Source organism: Stegodyphus dumicola, chromosome 10 (genome assembly GCF_044657685.1).
Source record: "Stegodyphus dumicola isolate Sdum_Otavi_A_Nest chromosome 10, ASM4465768v1".
NCBI lineage: Eukaryota > Metazoa > Arthropoda > Arachnida > Araneae > Eresidae > Stegodyphus > Stegodyphus dumicola.
In genome coordinates, this window is record NC_140777.1 from 149,106,908 (window position 1) to 149,126,008 (window position 19,101).

At 31.8% G+C, this 19,101-nt stretch overlaps 1 protein-coding gene across 1 annotated transcript in view; it reads left to right on the forward strand.

The window, feature by feature from the left end:
* The window catches only part of LOC118182764 (glycine receptor subunit alpha-2-like), a 249,424-nt gene extending 232,722 nt beyond the window's left edge, over window positions 1-16,702 (forward strand). The window contains exons 7-9 of the mRNA XM_085826111.1: window positions 6,488-6,622; window positions 7,653-8,179; window positions 12,883-16,702. Coding sequence (XP_085682237.1) covers window positions 6,488-6,622; window positions 7,653-8,179; window positions 12,883-13,065 — 845 coding nt within the window. The 3' untranslated portion in view covers window positions 13,066-16,702. The remainder of the gene's footprint in view (window positions 1-6,487; window positions 6,623-7,652; window positions 8,180-12,882) is intronic.
* The last annotated feature ends 2,399 nt before the right edge of the window (window positions 16,703-19,101 follow it).

Sequence of the window (19,101 nt, forward strand, 5' to 3'; positions counted from 1 at the left end):
AATTTTCAAAATCGCGTCAAGGCTGCACCGTATACTAGGATTTTACCCTTTTCTTATATCCGTCGAGCCCATTAGCGGCCGAACTGTAAAATCGCTGAACTTCGGTAGCTCCGATCTGGGTTCGATTCTAGGCAAACGGTTTGGCTGCATGGGCGTTTTTCGTGGTTTTCGCCATGTGTAACGCATATACGAGCCATTTTCCTTAAAGTCCTCCACGAACACATCCCTTTACTTAGGCAGATAGTTCTAGTGTGGACTAGAAGAGAAACACGCTAATGTGACAATCAAAATCGTAAAAACAACCTTGTATTTAACGTAAGTATAATGAAACACTCAATCGATTTCGAGGTCAGCTAAAGGTCCCTCCTCATCAGGAGAAAGAAATACCTAGAAAGAAGAAAATAAAGGAGAAGGAGTCTCAGAAACATGTGGTCCTTATTAGCACTGCACGTGGTTATAACTGGATTTTTAATCAGAGTTGCACTGGCCGCCTACTTTTACTGAGCCAGGCTATCTGATCAAGCATAAAGGACAAGAAAAATTAGCGAAGTTAAAATAGGGAGCGAGGGGCGAATGCACCTTCACGCTCAAAATCTGAACTTCAAATAATAGAAAGCAACCACTGAACGGATTTTTATAGCCTCTGGTAGTACCAAACGCGAGGAGATAACACCATCTATCGGCAAAAATAACTGAATTAAGATAGTAGAATTTTAAAGGCATTAGGAAGGACTGGATTGGACTTCAAATCATTAACTAAACCTGCTAAATCTTTGTGAATGTGAAAAGCCTCAAGAAAATCCATGGAATCACCTTCACCTATCACAATCCTTCACCTATGGAAGAAGCCTTTTGGATAATTTTTGCAGACCCAAAGTCAAAATATGGTTAAATGTCCAACTATGATACGCTATTGAAGACTTGTTAATTTCGCCTTTTCTGACATAAGATTCATGTTCCTTGATACGAAACTTCAACGCTCATTTTGTTTGGCCAATATATCTTAAACCACACTGACACGATATACTATAAATTCCCCAAGAATTCAAGACAGAAACGCAATCTTTTAGAATCGAACTGTGAATTTTATTAATAGGGGAGAAACCGACTTGAAAATTGAATTTATGGAGAATCCGTGCAATTTTATAGCTAACAGAAGGATAAAATGGAAGCACGACAAGGTCATTAATATTATTTCTAACAGTGGAATGTCTTCTTTGATGGGAATCTGAAAATTTTTTAACGGCTTTATCAATAATCACGGGAGAAAATACACTGTCAATCGCAACTGCTCTCAAATATTTAAGTTCATTGGTAAGCAAAGATTCAGAGGAACAAACTTTAAGCGCGCGGAATACATAATAGTAAAAAGAAGCCATTTTATTCTTAACAGGGTGGCATGACTTAACATAGGGTGGTAAACAAACTACAAAGGGTTTACGGTACACAGTGGTGCTAAAATCAGTTTCATTGCGGATTATAAAAATATCAAGGAAGGGGAGTGACTTGTTGGATTCAATTTCAAGAGTGAATTGGATGGCTGGATCAATTGAATTCATAATAGATAGAATCTCGGATAAATCCTCTTTATAACCGTCAAAAAGTGCGAAAGTGTCGTCAACATACCGAATCCAAAGACGAAAAGATAGTTTATCAAATAATTTCATCTCAAAATAGTGCATATAAATGTCAGCAAGTACCGGACTAAGAGGATTACCCATAGGCAATCCTTCAACTTGACGAAAATATGCATTTTGGAAAACAAAGTGGGTTTGACTGAGAGAAACTTTAGTAAGCGAAACCAACTCATTAATTTCAGTATGTGTAAAGTGAAATTCCCGAAGCCTAGTTTCAAGACAATTTAGTGCTCCTTCGACCGGAACATTAGTAAACAGTGATTTGACATCAAATGAAACCATAATGGAACAAAGTGGAGAAATAGTTTTAAGTTTATCAATGACTTCAACAGAATTTTTTACAGTGTGAATATTGTTAGCAAGTAGAGGAGAAAATCTGGAAACTAAATATTTGGCCAAAGGATATGAAGCAGTACCTGTGTTGGAAACATTTGGTCGAAAAGGAATACCGGTTTTGTGGACTTTTGGAAGAGCTAATTGCGCTAGGCTTTATGCTAGGCTTATACTAGGCTTCGAGAATTTCACTTCACACATACTGAAATTAATGAGTTGGTTTCGCTTACTAAAGTTTCTCTAATTCAAACCCACTTTGTTTTACAAAATGCATATTTTCGTCAAGTTGAAGGATTGGCTATGGGTAATCCTCTCAGTCCGGTACTTGCTGACATTTATATGCACTATTTTGAGATGAAATTATTTGATAAACTATCTTTTCGTCTTTGGATTCGGTATGTTGACGACACTTTCGCACTTTTTGACGGTTATAAAGAGGATTTATCCGAGATTCTACCTATTATGAATTCAATTGATCCAGCCATCCAATTCACTCTTGAAATTGAATCCAACAATGCCCTTCCCTTTCTCTGAATCTTTGCTTACCAATGAACTTAAATATTTGAGAGCAGTTGCGATTGACAGTGTATTTTCTCCCGTGATTATTGATAAAGCCGTTAAAAAATTTTCAGATTCCCATCAAAGAAGACATTCCACTGTTAGAAATAATATTAATGACCTTGTCGTGCTTCCATTTTATTGTTGTCCATTTTATTGTTTTTATTCCTTGTCGTGTTTTTACGATTTTGAGTTCTAGTGTGCTTTGCTGTAGTCAGCTAAACCAAGAAAATTTTATCCGTCGACAGGACAGTCGGTAAGTTAGGAAAGATACATATCGATCCGTCAACGATTTTTGGTATGCCTCATCTTCTTAAGTCATGCTTTTCAAGAAAATAACACAAATAACATTCTGTATCTGTCCTAATCGGTGTAGCTGCTGGTTGCCTTATCGTTGTTGCTCCTGTTATTCTGGGTATCGATGCTACTCCAGCTTCGAATCCAGGAAAATACATGAACAATATGTAAATGTCCAGTGTCTGTCTGGCATGAGGACGCTCAAAATACTGGCGAGAAGAATGGTGGTAGGAGAAAAGGGCTAAGAGATCTTCGGATACGACTCAAGTTAAAGGCTAACGGACTTGAATGAGACGACTAAGTAATTGACGGATATTAGCTAGTCCCGAACAAATGCATTTCGTTGGTAATGTTCGGGTATTTGAAACAAAGGTATTTTGCACCAATAAAAAGTATTTCGTGTAATAAAATTAAATTTTCGAAAACATTCTTTGCAATTTCAGAATTAGATTCATGCTGCATGAAATTTAAGCGATTGTAACTTGCCATCTTTTCCTTACATTTACGTTTTCAAACATAGTTATTTCAATTACAGCAATACTATGTAAATTTTTTTAATCTTGTTTTCATTTCTTGAGTCTTAGTTGGCGAAACAACCACAGCATAAGTTTTCTTGTTTTCTTGTTTTTTTTTTTTTTTTTTTTTTTTTTTTTTTCCAATTCTTCCCTCTAAAATGTCAAAAATTACGTGATAATTAATGATTTAATAATTCTTAATTAGTTTAATACTCTAATCTGCTTCAGAAGGAATACATACCTTGTATCTTCCTACTTTGCTGAGGAAACAGTAAGAATACTATAAGTGCTTCCTTTTTAAATTCTCACGAGACAAGAAATCGAGTGACTTCTTATATGAAGTGATTTAAGATGTTTTATAGTGACATTTCCATTTAAATCTCTTGGAAAGTTTATCTTTAAATTAACTCTAAACCGCAGTAAAAACGTCGTCTCTTCACTTCTCTCTTTTATACTTTGCAATTATTGTTTTTTTAATTCAATGCAATAAAACTGGTGAGGGTTATTTACCTGCCTGGTAGTTAAAAAAAGAATGATTTTTGTTATGTGTAATTAATTATATTTCTTGTTTAATGACGTCAGTAATATTATTCTTTTTTCATCCTAAAAGCGTGCGAATTACTTTTAAGACACCTTTTTAAGCTTTCTCAGTAAATTTTATTTTTAATTGCTTTTATGCAATTTCTTAGTTTTTTCATCGTAAAAAGTTTTAAACAATTTTTTTTCTTTAGAAGTTTCGCGTCTATAAATTTAGATTAATCTTGTCTTCTAAGACTTTAATGGAATAGAACTGAATTATGAATTTAAATAATTTCGTTATCTTAATATTATGTTTTAAATTAATTTAAAATTTCAGTGAGGTTTCTTCAATAACACTCATATAATTCAAAAACAAGATATAATAATCTTGACTTTATGCAGGTATAAGTGGGCGGGAAACCAGAACTCAGCATAGGTTACACGGGTCTAAACCCTCTATGCTAACCATGCAGCTTCGCCCCGATTTCGATTGAGGACACCCCGGTAGGCTGCTCGGAGGTCTCCCTTACCATATGAATCACTCGAGAAGACCTTCATTCATAGAGTATTTTGAATGCCTTCTCCGGGATTCGAGCTCAGGCTCATCGCTACTGCACTCAACGTCACTAACCACTACACCAGTGTGGTCCAACCCGCCTCCCGCGAGCCGCATGCGGCCCTCTTATTCAATTTGTTGGCCATTACTTACCCTTCTTACTGGGAAAAAAATAATAGTTAAACATTTGAAAAACAAAAGACCCTTCTTACTGCTTTAAATAATAAATATTAAATATAATAATAAAATAGTAAATATTAAATATAATAATAAAATAATAAATATTATACGGCTCAGTGAGACAATGAAAACTTGTAAATACTGTAAATTTAACAAAGGGATGCAAAGCCCAGAAGCAGAGAGCACTTATTGCATTTGTGGACAATTCGGTGACATTTCATTGAAGTGCGCTGGCTAAGTGCTGGAAATTGTCTGCAACAGTTTTTTTGGTTGAGGATGAAATTCTTGATTTCTTCAAAAAAGAAAACATTGGCCATAAGTATTAAGTAAAACTGGAAGAAATCCACTTTTTAAATACTCTTGCTTTTCTGACAGATTTAATATCTCATCTAAATGCTTTAAAACTGCAAGGCAGAAAAAAATACATATCCCAAGCTTTATGGACATATTGATGGCTTTCGCAAAAAAATTAATGTAATGCAAATTGCACTAAAGGCAAATAATATGGCACACTTCCCATTTTGCCAGCAGCCGAAAGAAGAAAATGACACAAATTTTAATATGTTACATGAAATAATTACTGATATCAAGAAAGAGTTCCAGGATTTTGACTCCCAAAAAAACAAAAATTTCACTTTTAAACAACCCCACGAAGATTGAATTAAGTGCCTTGCGACCTTTAAATGGAAATTTGTGATCTTCATGCTGATCCATTCTACCAGATTAAAAAGTGTGATGTCACTGAACATTTCTGGAAACTGATTTCTAAAGAACGTTTTCTATAACTGCATAAATTCTTTTTGTAAATGTTATCGTTCTTTGGCAGTACATATGTGTGTGAAAGTGCTTTTCAGCTCTCAAACAAATTAAATCAAAAACGAGAAATCACATAGAAAGTGCTTCACTGGAATCGAGCCTGAGACTTTGCCTTACTGAAATTATAGTGGACATTGATAAACTTGTATCAAAAAAGCAGTGCCAATCATCACATTGATTTCTAAACTGTAAAATAAAGTGATATATTAAACTAGTGATTTATATGTATTCACTTTCTTTAATGTCTCTGGCCCTCATTCTCCTATATATTTGATTGGCCCTCGGGTAACTAAAGACTGGACACACTGCACTATACCATCTGCAGACGAGCTATTTGCTGGAATTCTCACTAATTAATGCAAAATAAAAACCTATATCTCTTTGTTACTATGTTTAATTTAACCTGGACGCTCACTCGAACGATCGTCTAGACGTCGAACATGCTGTAGTAGTACCTATTTGGCATAACCATTGAGGGCAATAGATTTCATGAACTGAAAACAGCTCGTGTATTTAAATCCTTTTTTACGAAAATGTGTTTACATTCTCAGACAGGAAGAAAAATAAATTCAAGTCAGAATTCTATTCTCTGTTTAGACATACTGCGTGGTAATCAAAATGTAAGTCACCTGTGACGCTTTAAAATATCAAGCAAAAATCAGTTACTTTTGCTTGCTTGTAATGTAATGAATTTAGTCGATACTTAGCCCTATATTTGTAATAAATATTGTATAAATAATTTTAAACAAAGCATTTTTTTCCAACCCAATACATTTAATTTATTTTTAGGTAAAGCCTGTTCTTAAAACTTTGCTGATGTTTCCTTCTGTATTTCATTTTATGTGTCGTTTTCATGCTGATATTTTATTTAAGTGACTAAATTATGTATTATCTACTATCCGTTTAAAATATTCTAGAATAGGTAGCTCGACACACTTTTTATCATCTCTGAAACGCCAAAGTCTTAAATGTTAATACAAAGAGCAATTTAGATCAAAATTTAATTCAATTTAGCTCCTCTCAGAGAATACATTATACAGAAATTTATAAAAATGCTACTTTTTTTGTTACTTTAGTGTCATATACTACGGATGATCTAATTTTTGATTGGGAGGAAGAAGTGCCTCTTGTGGTAGATGACGCCATAGAGCTTCCGCAGCACAATTTAGTGGACTCAACTCTTGGTGATTGCACAAAAGTGTATTCAACAGGTAATTGAATTGATTGAATTACATTTCTCTTGCAAAATCATGCATGGTGTTAAAGCGTACAAGAAAAAGTATCACCGACGTTTTCAGCTTTCAGTATTTAAAATCATAAATCACACTTCAACACAAAGTAGCCTTTAATTAAAGACTCGCATCATAAATTTCAAAATAGTCTCTGTCATTAAAACACTATAACTGCGGTGATTATTTATACAATAGAATCAGTTTCAACGAAAACAAACTTTATTGTTACGAAAGAAATCAATGACGCTCCTCGCGTTCTTACATCGTTCTCAAACTTGAATATCTAGTAGTGTTGCCATACACAAGTTTCTAAATTATACTAACAAAATAAGTAATGCATTATTAACGCATGGGCTGTTAGACAGCCAAACAAAACTAAAAGCTATTGCATATAGCTTGTCCATAAAATTCCAAACGCGGTCTTTGTTTTTGCAGCCGTTAATATCAGATATCACTAATATGGTCATAAATCGAGGACTACATGTAATCTGATTCTTGGAAAAAACAAAAAGGCCTTTCTTTTAGCTAAAATCTGGTTTTTCTATTTCAACTAAATTTCTTAATGCAAGAAAATGTTACACTAGCTGTTTTAAGTAGTTTGTTTACATTTGTTTCTCAAAGGTGAAAGTTGTCTTTCAATACAAATTTAAAATAAATTAGTTCACTAAAATTGGCTTGGACTATAAATTAATAAATTGGCTTGGACTATTTTTAAGAAGAAAATTATGAATACGTAATAATTCAATATAGTCATACTTTATTGGTGAACAGCGTTTTGTGGGAAATGTTTGAAATCTGAGATTTTAAAACTCAGAAATCGAAGTAATTTTAACAATAAATTTTCTCAAGATGCTTAAAATGAGAGTTTCAGTACTTTTAAATTAAATACCAATACATTATGACCCAAATAAAATATACAGACAGATTCTGCTGTGAATTGTAATTAATTCCGTTTAATTGTTCATTTCTCCAAAAAATCAATGGATCTTATCTTCTTCTGTCTGAACAGGTAATTTTACATGCATTCAAGTGATCTTCACTCTGAAGCGACGTTTGGGATATTACATGTTTCACACTTACATTCCCACCTGCCTCATCGTCATCATGTCTTGGATATCCTTTTGGATCAAGCCGGAAGCTGTTCCTGCCCGTGTCACCCTCTGTGTCACGTCCCTTCTTACTCTGTCCACACAACACGCACAATCCCAGAAATCCCTGCCCCCGGTGTCATACATCAAAGCCATTGATATTTTCATGTCTTCCTGTACAGTATTCGTCTTCGCATCCTTAATGGAATATGCGTTAGTAAACATCCTTCTCGGAGAAGGAGCAGATGAGGAGGAGGAAGGCGGACAGCAGCAGCAACAACAACAGCAGCAACAGCAAACACAACAACAGCAGCAACAGCAAACACAACAACAGCAGCAACAGCAAACACAACAACAGCAGCAACAACAACAACAGCAGCAGCAAGTGCAGCAACCAAAGTGTGCAGTGAAGAATATGCGCAATGTAGTCGTCGTGCCTAAAACACAGGTATTTTTTTTTAATTTCATAAGCTATCTTATCTAAAACTCAGTGATTAGAAAGTTTAAAATTTCTTTGTGAGTTGTTACGAGCGATAAAGTAATAGCCAAAGCACAGCTGCGTTTGCGTACACAATAATATCAGGCTACTTTAGCTCATGCAAAATGTAAAAAAATAGTGCTTTGCTTAGATTTAAAAATGTTAAAATCCAAAATAAATTTTACTTAGCGTTATTGTCTTTACAAATATTGAATTTTAGAAAGAAACATCATGAGTGTAGCATAACTGCAGGTATATAGAAAGTCTATTCCAGTTATCCAAGTTACTTGTCATTTTTCTAAACCACATAAGAGGGTTTTTTTTTTTTTTTTTTTTTTTTTTTTTTTTTTTTTTCAACCTCCAATCGCACAGTATGATGGCCAGGCATGCGGCAGGTTGTTGGTGTGCGTAGTAGGCGACTTCGCATCTCCCCCTCCGCACGCTGTGTCACTGGCGAGTTCAACACGCTATTTCCTGTTGAGTTGCTGTCACGTAAGCAGGACTGTAGTTATTGATTCTCCCACCAAGTGTGAATTGCGAGCTGTTATTCGTTTCTTGCAGGCAGAAGGGAGTGCAGCGGAAATTCATCGAAGAATGAGTGGTGTGTATGGCGACAGCTTAATGAGTGATGGCGTTATTCGCGAATGATGTCGAAAGTTTAAAGATGGCCGAACTGTTGGTGCATGGTGAAGGGGGTAAAGGATGCAAGTCTGTCGCTACAAATGGCATTTTTCAATCAGTTCACCAAGCGGTTAAGGAAACTAAGGTTCACCATAAGTGAGTTAGCGATGAAATTTCCTGAAGTTTCAAGATCTTCCCTGTGCTCTATCGCTATTGAAGTTACGCAACAGAAAAGTTTGCGCTCGCTGTGTCCCACAGATATTGACTGACGACCACAAAACTCACCGAATGGCTGCAGCGTTGGAGTTTCTTGACCGTTACAATACTGATGGAGAAGATTTTTTTTAAATCCATTGTGACAGCTGATGAGACATTGATTCAATGTGACATGCTAGAAACGGAACGACAATCACAACAATGGATGCACACAAATTCTCCAAAGGGAACCACAAAATTCAAACCAACCTTCAACAACCGTAAGGTTATGGCAACTGTTTTTTGGGACCAAAAAGGTGTGTTGCTTGTGGATTTTATGCAGCTTGGAACAACAGTTAATGCGGATTCATATTGTGGAATTTTGCGACGCTTACGGAGAGCTATTCAAAACAAACAAAGAGATATGCCGACTTTTGGAATTGTTCTGATCCACGACAATGCTCGCCCTCACAGCGCTCCTTCAGCAATTTCAGTGGGACATTTTCGAACACCCATATAGTTCCGACCTAGCGCCTAGTGACTTCTATCTTTCCCCTAAACTGAAGCAGTGGCATGGGGGGGAGGAAGCGCTTTCAAAATGACGTGTAGCTCAAAGAAACCGCCACAACTCTCTTTCAATCTTTATCGGGAACATTTTATGAAGAGGGTATTTCAAAGCTTGTTCACAGATATCAAAATTGCCTCGATCGTTAAGGTGATTATGTAGAGAAATAACCTGTATTGTACATTACTTTTGGTAATAAAATCTTTTTTTGTATATTCATCCGTGTTTTCTTTATAGCCAATCGGAGGTTGAAAAAAAATAGCCTACGTAAAATGGAGCTTGTTATTAATTCATTTACGTTGTTTTAATATTTTTCCCTTGTTAATATTTTGAATTTTAGGCTATGGAAATAAAATATTTTATTTGTTTAATTTTATAACTTTTCTTGAAAATTAAATACGATCAGTGTAATTTTAAATTTCTTCTATAGCATTTCCCTAAACATATTACAGAAGGAAATTCACCATATCGTTCGAACGTTTTGGATACCTGAAGAGTTTCTTTCAGTTTAGTTTGGATGTTTGAAGTTCTACTCAAAATTTATTAAATTACTAATAAGGTTTTCTACAAAATTTATTTCAAAATTTATTACATTTTTAATAAATATTCTAAAGTTATTAATAATTACTAACTTCAAAATCGCTGTAGTATAGTAATTACATAAAATTTAATAACATATCAAATTATATTCAAATTTTGCACATTTTTTAATTACATAATTCTAAGATTTATAAAGGAATCAGTACATTTAAATAATTCAAGAAACAAAATCTTGTAACTTCAATCAAACTTTGTATATCAAATATTATTACCTTACGAGTATTTTTAATCAAATTTCATGTAAAATTTCGTTCTAGAACCAAAGTTATGATAAAACATAATCCTAAACTTTTACAATTTAAACAGTCAGACTGATCTTAAGCTTGGATTTCAGCAAATTCCACGTATTAAATTCCTTTAACAACATATAAAATTTTTCTCTACATAATTTTATACAAATATATAGTTAAATATTACCAAAAATTTAATTCAATAGTTTATATCTATCTATGTTTTATTAATTTTAAGGAAGTAATATGCTTAGAAATAGTTTTTAGTTAAGATAAAGTAGTAATGCAAAGTGTAGTTTCTTAGCTAAGATTTCATAAAAATGTTATTTCCTTGCTCGAGCGCAAGATTTCTTTGATCCGGCTGATTATATTTCAAGAACTTTAAAAAATTGCATTGACATTTTATCTGTGTAAAATGACCAAATATTGTGTTTCCGATACAAGGTCTTTTAGAACTCTATTTAATTTGTAATCGTTTGAAAATTTTGAATCGTCATTTAATCGTCACTTTTGAAACGTCCATTATCTCATAAAACTATGATAATTAAGTATGTAATATTGGTTAACTATATCATTATACTTAGTTACAAATTTAAAGGATAAATATATTTTAATCATTCCCACTTAATTTTAAGAAAATTTTGCGCATTTTCAGGATTCGAATGTAATTATAGTTTTAAATTAAGATTCCTAAAATCTTTATTCCTTCTCGATTTTCTAAAACCGAAGTTTTGATCAATTCTTTAAATTCTATAGGTATATAAATTGACTCATTATTACGCTTCTCTCCCATAAATTTGTTAAAAGAATAGTCGATTCTGCATTCTCAGATAAAAAATATGATGTTCACCACATGACTTCCTTGTACGGAATATTAAATTATATGCATCTTTTCTTTTATTTCATTTAAAGTTATTTCTTCGAATTTCATTACAGATACATTTCTCATTCAATTAATGCAGTTCCCACTTCGCGACAAGGTAAAAATACATAAAAACTCAAAATATCTATATTAAAAATAGAAAGATATAGAAAAACATAAAGCACCAAATACAGTTAAAACAATTAAAAACATTTTTACAATAAAATTACAGTTTCAACGCAAAAGCAAGCAATTCGGACAGCGGACAAAAAAGGCAGATTTTTCGGTGCACAAAACTGACAGTTTGCGTTTGGTCTTCCGGCACAAAGACACTGAAGCCGTAGAAACTGACTTCAAAATGACGTGGCTATGCAGTGACGTGTGAACGCTATGCAGAGTCAATATATGAGATAGTTTATTAACTTAAATGATAATTCCAGTATGGATTTTAATTCGCAGTATTAAAAGAAGACATTATTTTGTTGCTGCAAAGCTTAATTTCTCTAAATTGGCAACTAAACCACTACTCTGCTAAGTTTCAAATGCAAAGAAATATGGTTGCTGTGGTAAGAAAATTTAGGCTTAGCTGCACTTAAATAACTTTTAAATTGTTGATAGTTCTACAACTATAACATGCAGGTTAATTAAAGTCATAAAACCCTGAACAGGAAGATAAGAACAACATAGTTCAATCGTTTTTAAAGCACAAAATACACAATTTACAAACATATAAGAATTAAGAAACTGAGCTCACTGAGCCGAGTAACAGAGCGGAAATATATATAGATCTGTTTATGTGCTTTTGGTTCGGCTGATTGCAACCAAAAAGGTAGGTTCACATCCACATATTACAGCAGTCCCACATATGAAATTTCAACGTTCTGTGGCTATTTGTTTTTGAGTTATGCGAGATACATATACATACATACGTACTTACAGATGCCACGAAAAAATCTTTTCTGAATCCATTATAAATCAGTTTTATAATTCGTTTGAGAGAAAAGAGTCTTTTATTCTGTCCTTACGTACAGATGTCACGCAAAAACATCGTTAAATTGCATTCGATAGCGGGAAAAAATTATATTTTTGTTGAAATATGGTACGCGGAATTTTTCGTGATTACAATACTTCCTTTACTTCGTACATGGAAGTAAAAAAAGTATCTTATTATTGCAATTTTGTTTGAAATATTTTAATGTCTGATGCATAATGTTTAGAAACCATATCGAGGATATACAAATCCAAATACAATGCAAATGCAATATCGAAGATATCGGAATAGGTATGCAAAATTTCCTGGTCATAAACCATTTAGCTTGAAACGTATATTGAGCTTTAAACTATATTAAAAATTTTGGCATATCCTGATATTTTAAAGATACTTGACCCTTCAATCATCATCCTTAAATTTCTGCATTCTTAAAGTAGATATGCAAGTGTTGCCACACGATGACTTATCGTTCTACGTTTTGATCTGATATTGTTTGCATGTTCTTTAACAAAGTATTTTATCATATTTATGTGCTCTAATGGCGATGTGCTGATATCTATTAGCTATTCTACGGACTTATCAATATTTCTTCTTTTTTGTTCTTTGCAGGAAGGAACGCCTCAACTACCAAATGGGACTAAGCCAAAACCTATTTCCTCCACGTATCGCCACAACAGGCATCGTAATCGCGCCATTCTCATCGATAAAATATCAAGAGTTTTGTTTCCTCTCTCTTTTGTGATATTAAACACTGCCTATTGGTCAGTTTATTTAGACGCTTTGGACCTCTAGTTCATTTGAACTTCAAATAAGAATATGCTGTTGTTTACCTACTTCATCTTCATTGCCTTTATTCGAAGAGTTAGAGACACAGAAATAATTTCTGAGTACAACAGGCTCTCGTAAGGATAATGTGGTAGTATATTGTTCAAATTGTAGGATATTTGAGATGCATTACCAAATAAAAACTAACTCTAGATGCTGTTACAGAGTTGTTGATATCAGTTCAAAAGTGAATCTTCAAAAGACCAAGATTATCCGTTGATTTTCAAACTCATTTCGGATTTGTGTTTACACGAAAGATATTGTTACATATGCTGTTAAACTAATGAGCTTCATTATGGGTTATTGGAAAAATCAAGGGTATATTTCCTACTAATAACTGTGAATCATAAAAATATATGATGACAGAGTTATACCTTAAAATAGAGACATCATCGCGAAATGTATTGAATTATTAGTCATTTACGTTTTCAGGATTATAATGATAAGTCTGCCTCTCTCATTTCATTAATTTCATTTAAGCTGTTACTGCTTTAAAACTTTAAAAGCAGTTGATTTGAAGAATTCGAATAATTGTATTATCAAGAATGTTTGTTTCTATATTTAAGCTTAGCGAATTTCTAAATGTCAAAGCAAATTATTAACAATGAAGAATCAAATAATTTCATTTAATATGTTTCCTTCTTTCAAATCTAAAAATATCTTCAGTTAAAAACAAATGTAATGTTGTAAAACTAAATTTCTTCAAGCTGTGTAACATATTAGTGCTAAGAGCATTCAGTAACGTTTTATATATAGTTCAAGCTGATTTTATTGACAATCTGCAGCATCGAAAGTTCAATGATGTACACCTTGTCACGAATTTTCTGTTTCAATATTTGAAACTTTTGGATAAAAGATTAATAAGAAATACCAGAGAAATCAAAAATTTTAAATGACAGCTAATTTTAGAGTCTGTTAAATCGTCTACTTTATACAGAAGTTGTAGTTATGGTTTAGCCCTCCAATACGGAATGCTAATGTCAGCGACAATATATAGATTATAATAATTTACAGAAATGTTTAATTAACATCATCTATATTTCGTTTTTCTTAAGAATCAGATGCCATGATTATTTTCGAGGCTATATGCTATTTTTTAATCTTCAGTCTCAAAGAAAAACTCTGTTTTTTTATTTTTGAAGAATGAATAATTGAAACAAATGAAAGCGTTGTATCTTATACCTTGAATATTTATGCATCTTGATGAAGATGTTTATTGTAGTATATAAAATATTTCCTTAAAAAGCTCTGAGAAGACACAGAAGCTCGTTGTACTTGCAAGTTTTGTTTTGCCAGCCTGCTCCAATAGAGAATGAAAGCTTCCGTAGAAGGTTAAAATCCGTGTGCTAACACATCGAACAACAAATATTAATTTTGGTTCAAGTCTTTTTGGCGTCCGATGAAAGTAAGAAACAAAGAACACGTATTCATGATGCCCAAGAATGGATTGAATAGAAATAAAGACAATAATTATCTACATGCTGCCTTTGGTGGCATCTTCTCTTAGGTGCCTAAAATCGTCGTTGTACTGTGCGAGGACACAAGAGCAACAATATGCTAAGTCGTTTTCTTATAAATGTATAATTCAATGTTTTCCCTTCTCAATTAGGGATGTTTATCAAATGGAATTACTTTATATTTGAATACGAGATTTAGGCTTCAACATTATTGAATTTTTCATCAATTGGTTAATATGTAGGCAAATGATATAGCCATTTATAAGTAAAATTTACTCTATCGCAAACTTATAAGAAAGATTTCAACAAGGTATATAATCCAGTTTACAAGTACTAATGGCTTTATTTACATAGTAGATCATTTTCAGAAGCAAAAACAGTTAACTAAATTTTTTGTTCCCTTTAAAGCTAAAAGCATTTACATTTTTCGGTGAATACTTTTCGATTTGTTTAACATAACATGAATTGCATTTTGAACGTATCATTTTCTTTCGAAATTCTTTCCCAAATTCTGTTAACCTTCAAGCTATGTTATTCTGTCAGCGCTCTAAAGTGACGACAACTTAACATGACTGCAGCTGTTCTAAAAGGGTAAGAAATAAATATTGTGAGTGTTCTCAAAATAAGCATTGTGAAGTCGCGTTCGTATCAGTGATATGTTTATTTTCCGTAACGCCAGAATAATTTCATTTTTTAATCCTCAGGGCTGCATAACACTATCATTTGAAATATGCTTTCTCCTTTTATTTTGCAACATTTCAGGAACTTTCCAGTTCCTAATTTCAGCGGTACAAAGTTAAATTCCGTTGCTCAGGACAGCAAATTTAATATTGTGTATCATTACATGAAATGAAATAGCGAGCTCTAAACGTCTTTCTGCTTGGAAAAGAGGTTTATATTTATCACATAGGACCCATTTTTCGTCTCCAGTAATCAAATGATCAAAAAACGGTTCTGTATTGTGCCGTTGAAGCAATACATTGCCATGTGATGGATCGGTTGGCTTTGTTCTCTTCGGACAGATTATGGGGGATTCAAACACCTGCTTTGCTTATTTTTCCATTCTACTTTAAATGTTCTTGGATGGTCGACCAAGTTTGGTTAAGAGTGTTTGACATGAATTTGCTTCCACTTCTGCCCTTAGCATGTTGTTGTCGGACATGCGCAGAAACTACATTACTTTCCGGTGCTCCTATTATTAATAGTTAGTCATTATATAAATTTAGTCGTCATTCATTATATAATAAAATTTCTTTTACACATTCCCTTTTCAAACAAATTATCTTCACGTAGCATCAGCATATCTTACAACATCAAATCTTCGGTTAAAAAGTTTTCATTTGTAATAAATTACTGTTAAGAAAAGCTTTAAATACGGTAAGTTGCGAAATTACCGTAAATTGCAAGCAGAAACTTAAAATAATAAGTAATTATTGAATATTTTAATTTAGCAATTCAAATAACATGTTTTAATAAACATAAAATTTAATTAAGTGAAAGGCATTTGAAAACAAAGTGCAAATCATTTTCTCCTTACTTAATTTTCCTCATTTGCTTTCTTTCCAATATAGCAAAAATTTCCATTATAAGCATTAACTGATTTACATAACGGTAAGCAGTATTTTCTTTTTGTGACTTTACGGCATGTTGTATTGCATTGGCTGAAAATATATTAAATATGAATTAGGCTAAAATATTATTTAATAAACATTTATAATTGTTTTTACATATTTTGTTCACAAAGCAAAATTTATTTTCATCCAGGAAAGAAAACATTCAAAACAAAAGCCATTTTGTCTAAATGGAAGGGAAAAAAATAGTGTTTCACTCTGTTTGACGTAATTTTTAAGCCATAACAGCAACATTTTATTTATATGATATTCTTGTAATGATTCTTCTTTTTCTTGATCTTTTCTCGTCATTTAGCATTTTTTGTTAACTGTAGTTCATTTCTTTGCATTAGGAATAACGATTATGGAAACTGTTTTCCAACATTTTTTTTAAGAAAAAACATGAATCTTCACTAAAAGAACATTTTTGTTAATAGAAACATTTTCTTCGTTGTTGGCAACCTTAAAACGTCTACATTTTAACTCTTCTTCAAGAATTTAAGGATTTTTCTAACTAAGGAAATTCTACACGAAAGTATAAACTTAAAAATTGCTGAAAATCTATTTGATGGTTTTAACGAAATATCCTAAATTCTCTATATAATGCAGTTCATTAAATTTTTAGATTATTTTTAAAACATCTTCAAAGATTTTGGATTCTGTTATAATTTTGAATCAGTGTTAAATTTGATTTAAATATAATTTTGACTGAACAAAATATTTTTATTTTTCTGTTTCTAAAATTTCTAATAATTCCCCTTTCAAACACCAATTAATTTTTATGCTTTGAAAATTACTTTCACTTTATCAGGTTTGTTTCTCTGTCATTAATTTTTTTCAATATTTTTATATAAGATTTCCTGAAAGTTTCGGTACCCCTCATTTATATTTAAGCTTCCTATATTGTTGTTTATAAGTCTTTCTCTTACTCTATCTTTTATTTTACCCGATAAATTGTGGGTTATGTAAAGTAGCTCGTTTACTGTTTGTTTGTTTTTGTTTATACTACATCATAGTTTTATCATGTCAAAAATTCTTTCTCCTAGTATAGTCATTCTTCTTTTAAATTTCTCAGGGATTTTTGTCAAACATTTCGAAAATACACTTTTAGTTGAATTAAACTCAAACATTCAAGAAATATAACATATTAATTCTTCACCGTCCTACTTAGAAATTTCTTGTTTTTTACTGAAACATTTTCAAAACATTTTACAGACATTCTTAGTGAAATCTTCAAAAGTTATACGAATTTTGAAATTAAGGGATTTCGCGCTGAAAATTTATGATGTTCGCCTCATGAATTTGTTTTCTATAACCATTTAATTATGAGATATTTAAGCAATTAAGTTTTTAAAGTTAAATTCCTTTTTGAAGTCATTTAGAGTTTAATGTACGGTATTTTAACTAATACTGCCAATCAAAGTTTGATTATATTAATGAGCCTCACTTAAATATTATTGAAATAACACATGACTATTATAGGAAATTAAATTTATTATTAACTTTTGAATAAAATTCCCTAATAATGTTTAAGTACGTGTGCTTCCTAAATTTCGAACTTTTTCTGAAATCGTAATTTTAAATTTCGTTTGAATTGAGATAAAATAAAAAAACATATTACGAAGGAAAATATTTATCTAACAATTTTCGTTAAAAGTAGCTGCAGGTAAAAATAAATAAGAATTAGTTACGAGCAGCATCTTTGAATTAAAAATATTGCTGATATTATTCATATCTAATATTACATTAATTACATTTATACCTAATTAATTTTAAGAATAATGTCTCTAGGAAAATGTTTCAAATAAATTAATTAAAAATGGCTTATGTGAATGTTATGTCATCCTTTAACGGAAGAATCATAGATGAAGAAGCAGAATGCTTTACTATATTAAACTATTAAAAGTTTTGTGATATTTTAACTATTCTTACCTCAAGTTTAAAGACTTATGACTTAAAAAGATGAATTTATTGTCATAATTTTAAATGAAGGCTTTTGATTTTTTTATGTGTGTAGTTAAGTTCCTCGATATTTATTAATGTCGTACAACTTCCGTTCAAAGCTAACATAATTCCAAGACTGTCAATTTTAATTAGAAATTTTTCTTTTGATAAAAAACAGCCGAAAGCAGTAAAGGACCGGGAATTTTTAAGACATCTTGTTTAAAAGCATGCTAAAAATGATAACAAAATTTAATTTAAAATGTAATTATTTACAAGTTAGAAGTTTACTAAAAATTATATTGATTTATAGTTCTTTTGTTGAAAATAGGATGCATTAATTAAATTTGTACTATTAATCATAAACATACAAAGTTTTCTAAAATAACCTATATGCTCTGAGTAAATTCTTTAGCTGTTCTAATCTTCAGTTTCTGAAAACTGGTGATAAGTAATAGCTTGCCTTAGAGATTTCCATAAATAAATAATAATTAATATTATTAATTTATCAGCTTATTTGTCATTACTTATAATAAATGTACTTCTACGTGTATAAAACCATATTAAAAAATTTTTAAAAATGCATTTCTGCCTTTCAAAACGTGCATTGCGTGTAAAATAGGTTTAAAATATGAACAATTTCAAGTTTTCTGTATCTGAAGGCTAGAATATAAACTGGCTATAATCTCTTCGCAACAAATTAGTTCATCTGACATCAAATATTCATGGGATCTGCGTGTTTCTTTTGTAATTAAAAGTATTTTTAATTAAAATTTTGAAACTTTTTGCAAAATAATTATACTGATTTTATTTGTGTATTCATTCTAACAGTTTTCCATATCCAGTTTTTGAATAAATCAAAGACTATAGGTGTTGCAAGCTTTCCAATAATTTACATTTTATATTCCACTAAACTATTTCTGAAGTGATTTTAAAACTAACTTAGTATAAAATATCCGAATAAATAAAAGTATAAAAAATCCGAATAAATATCT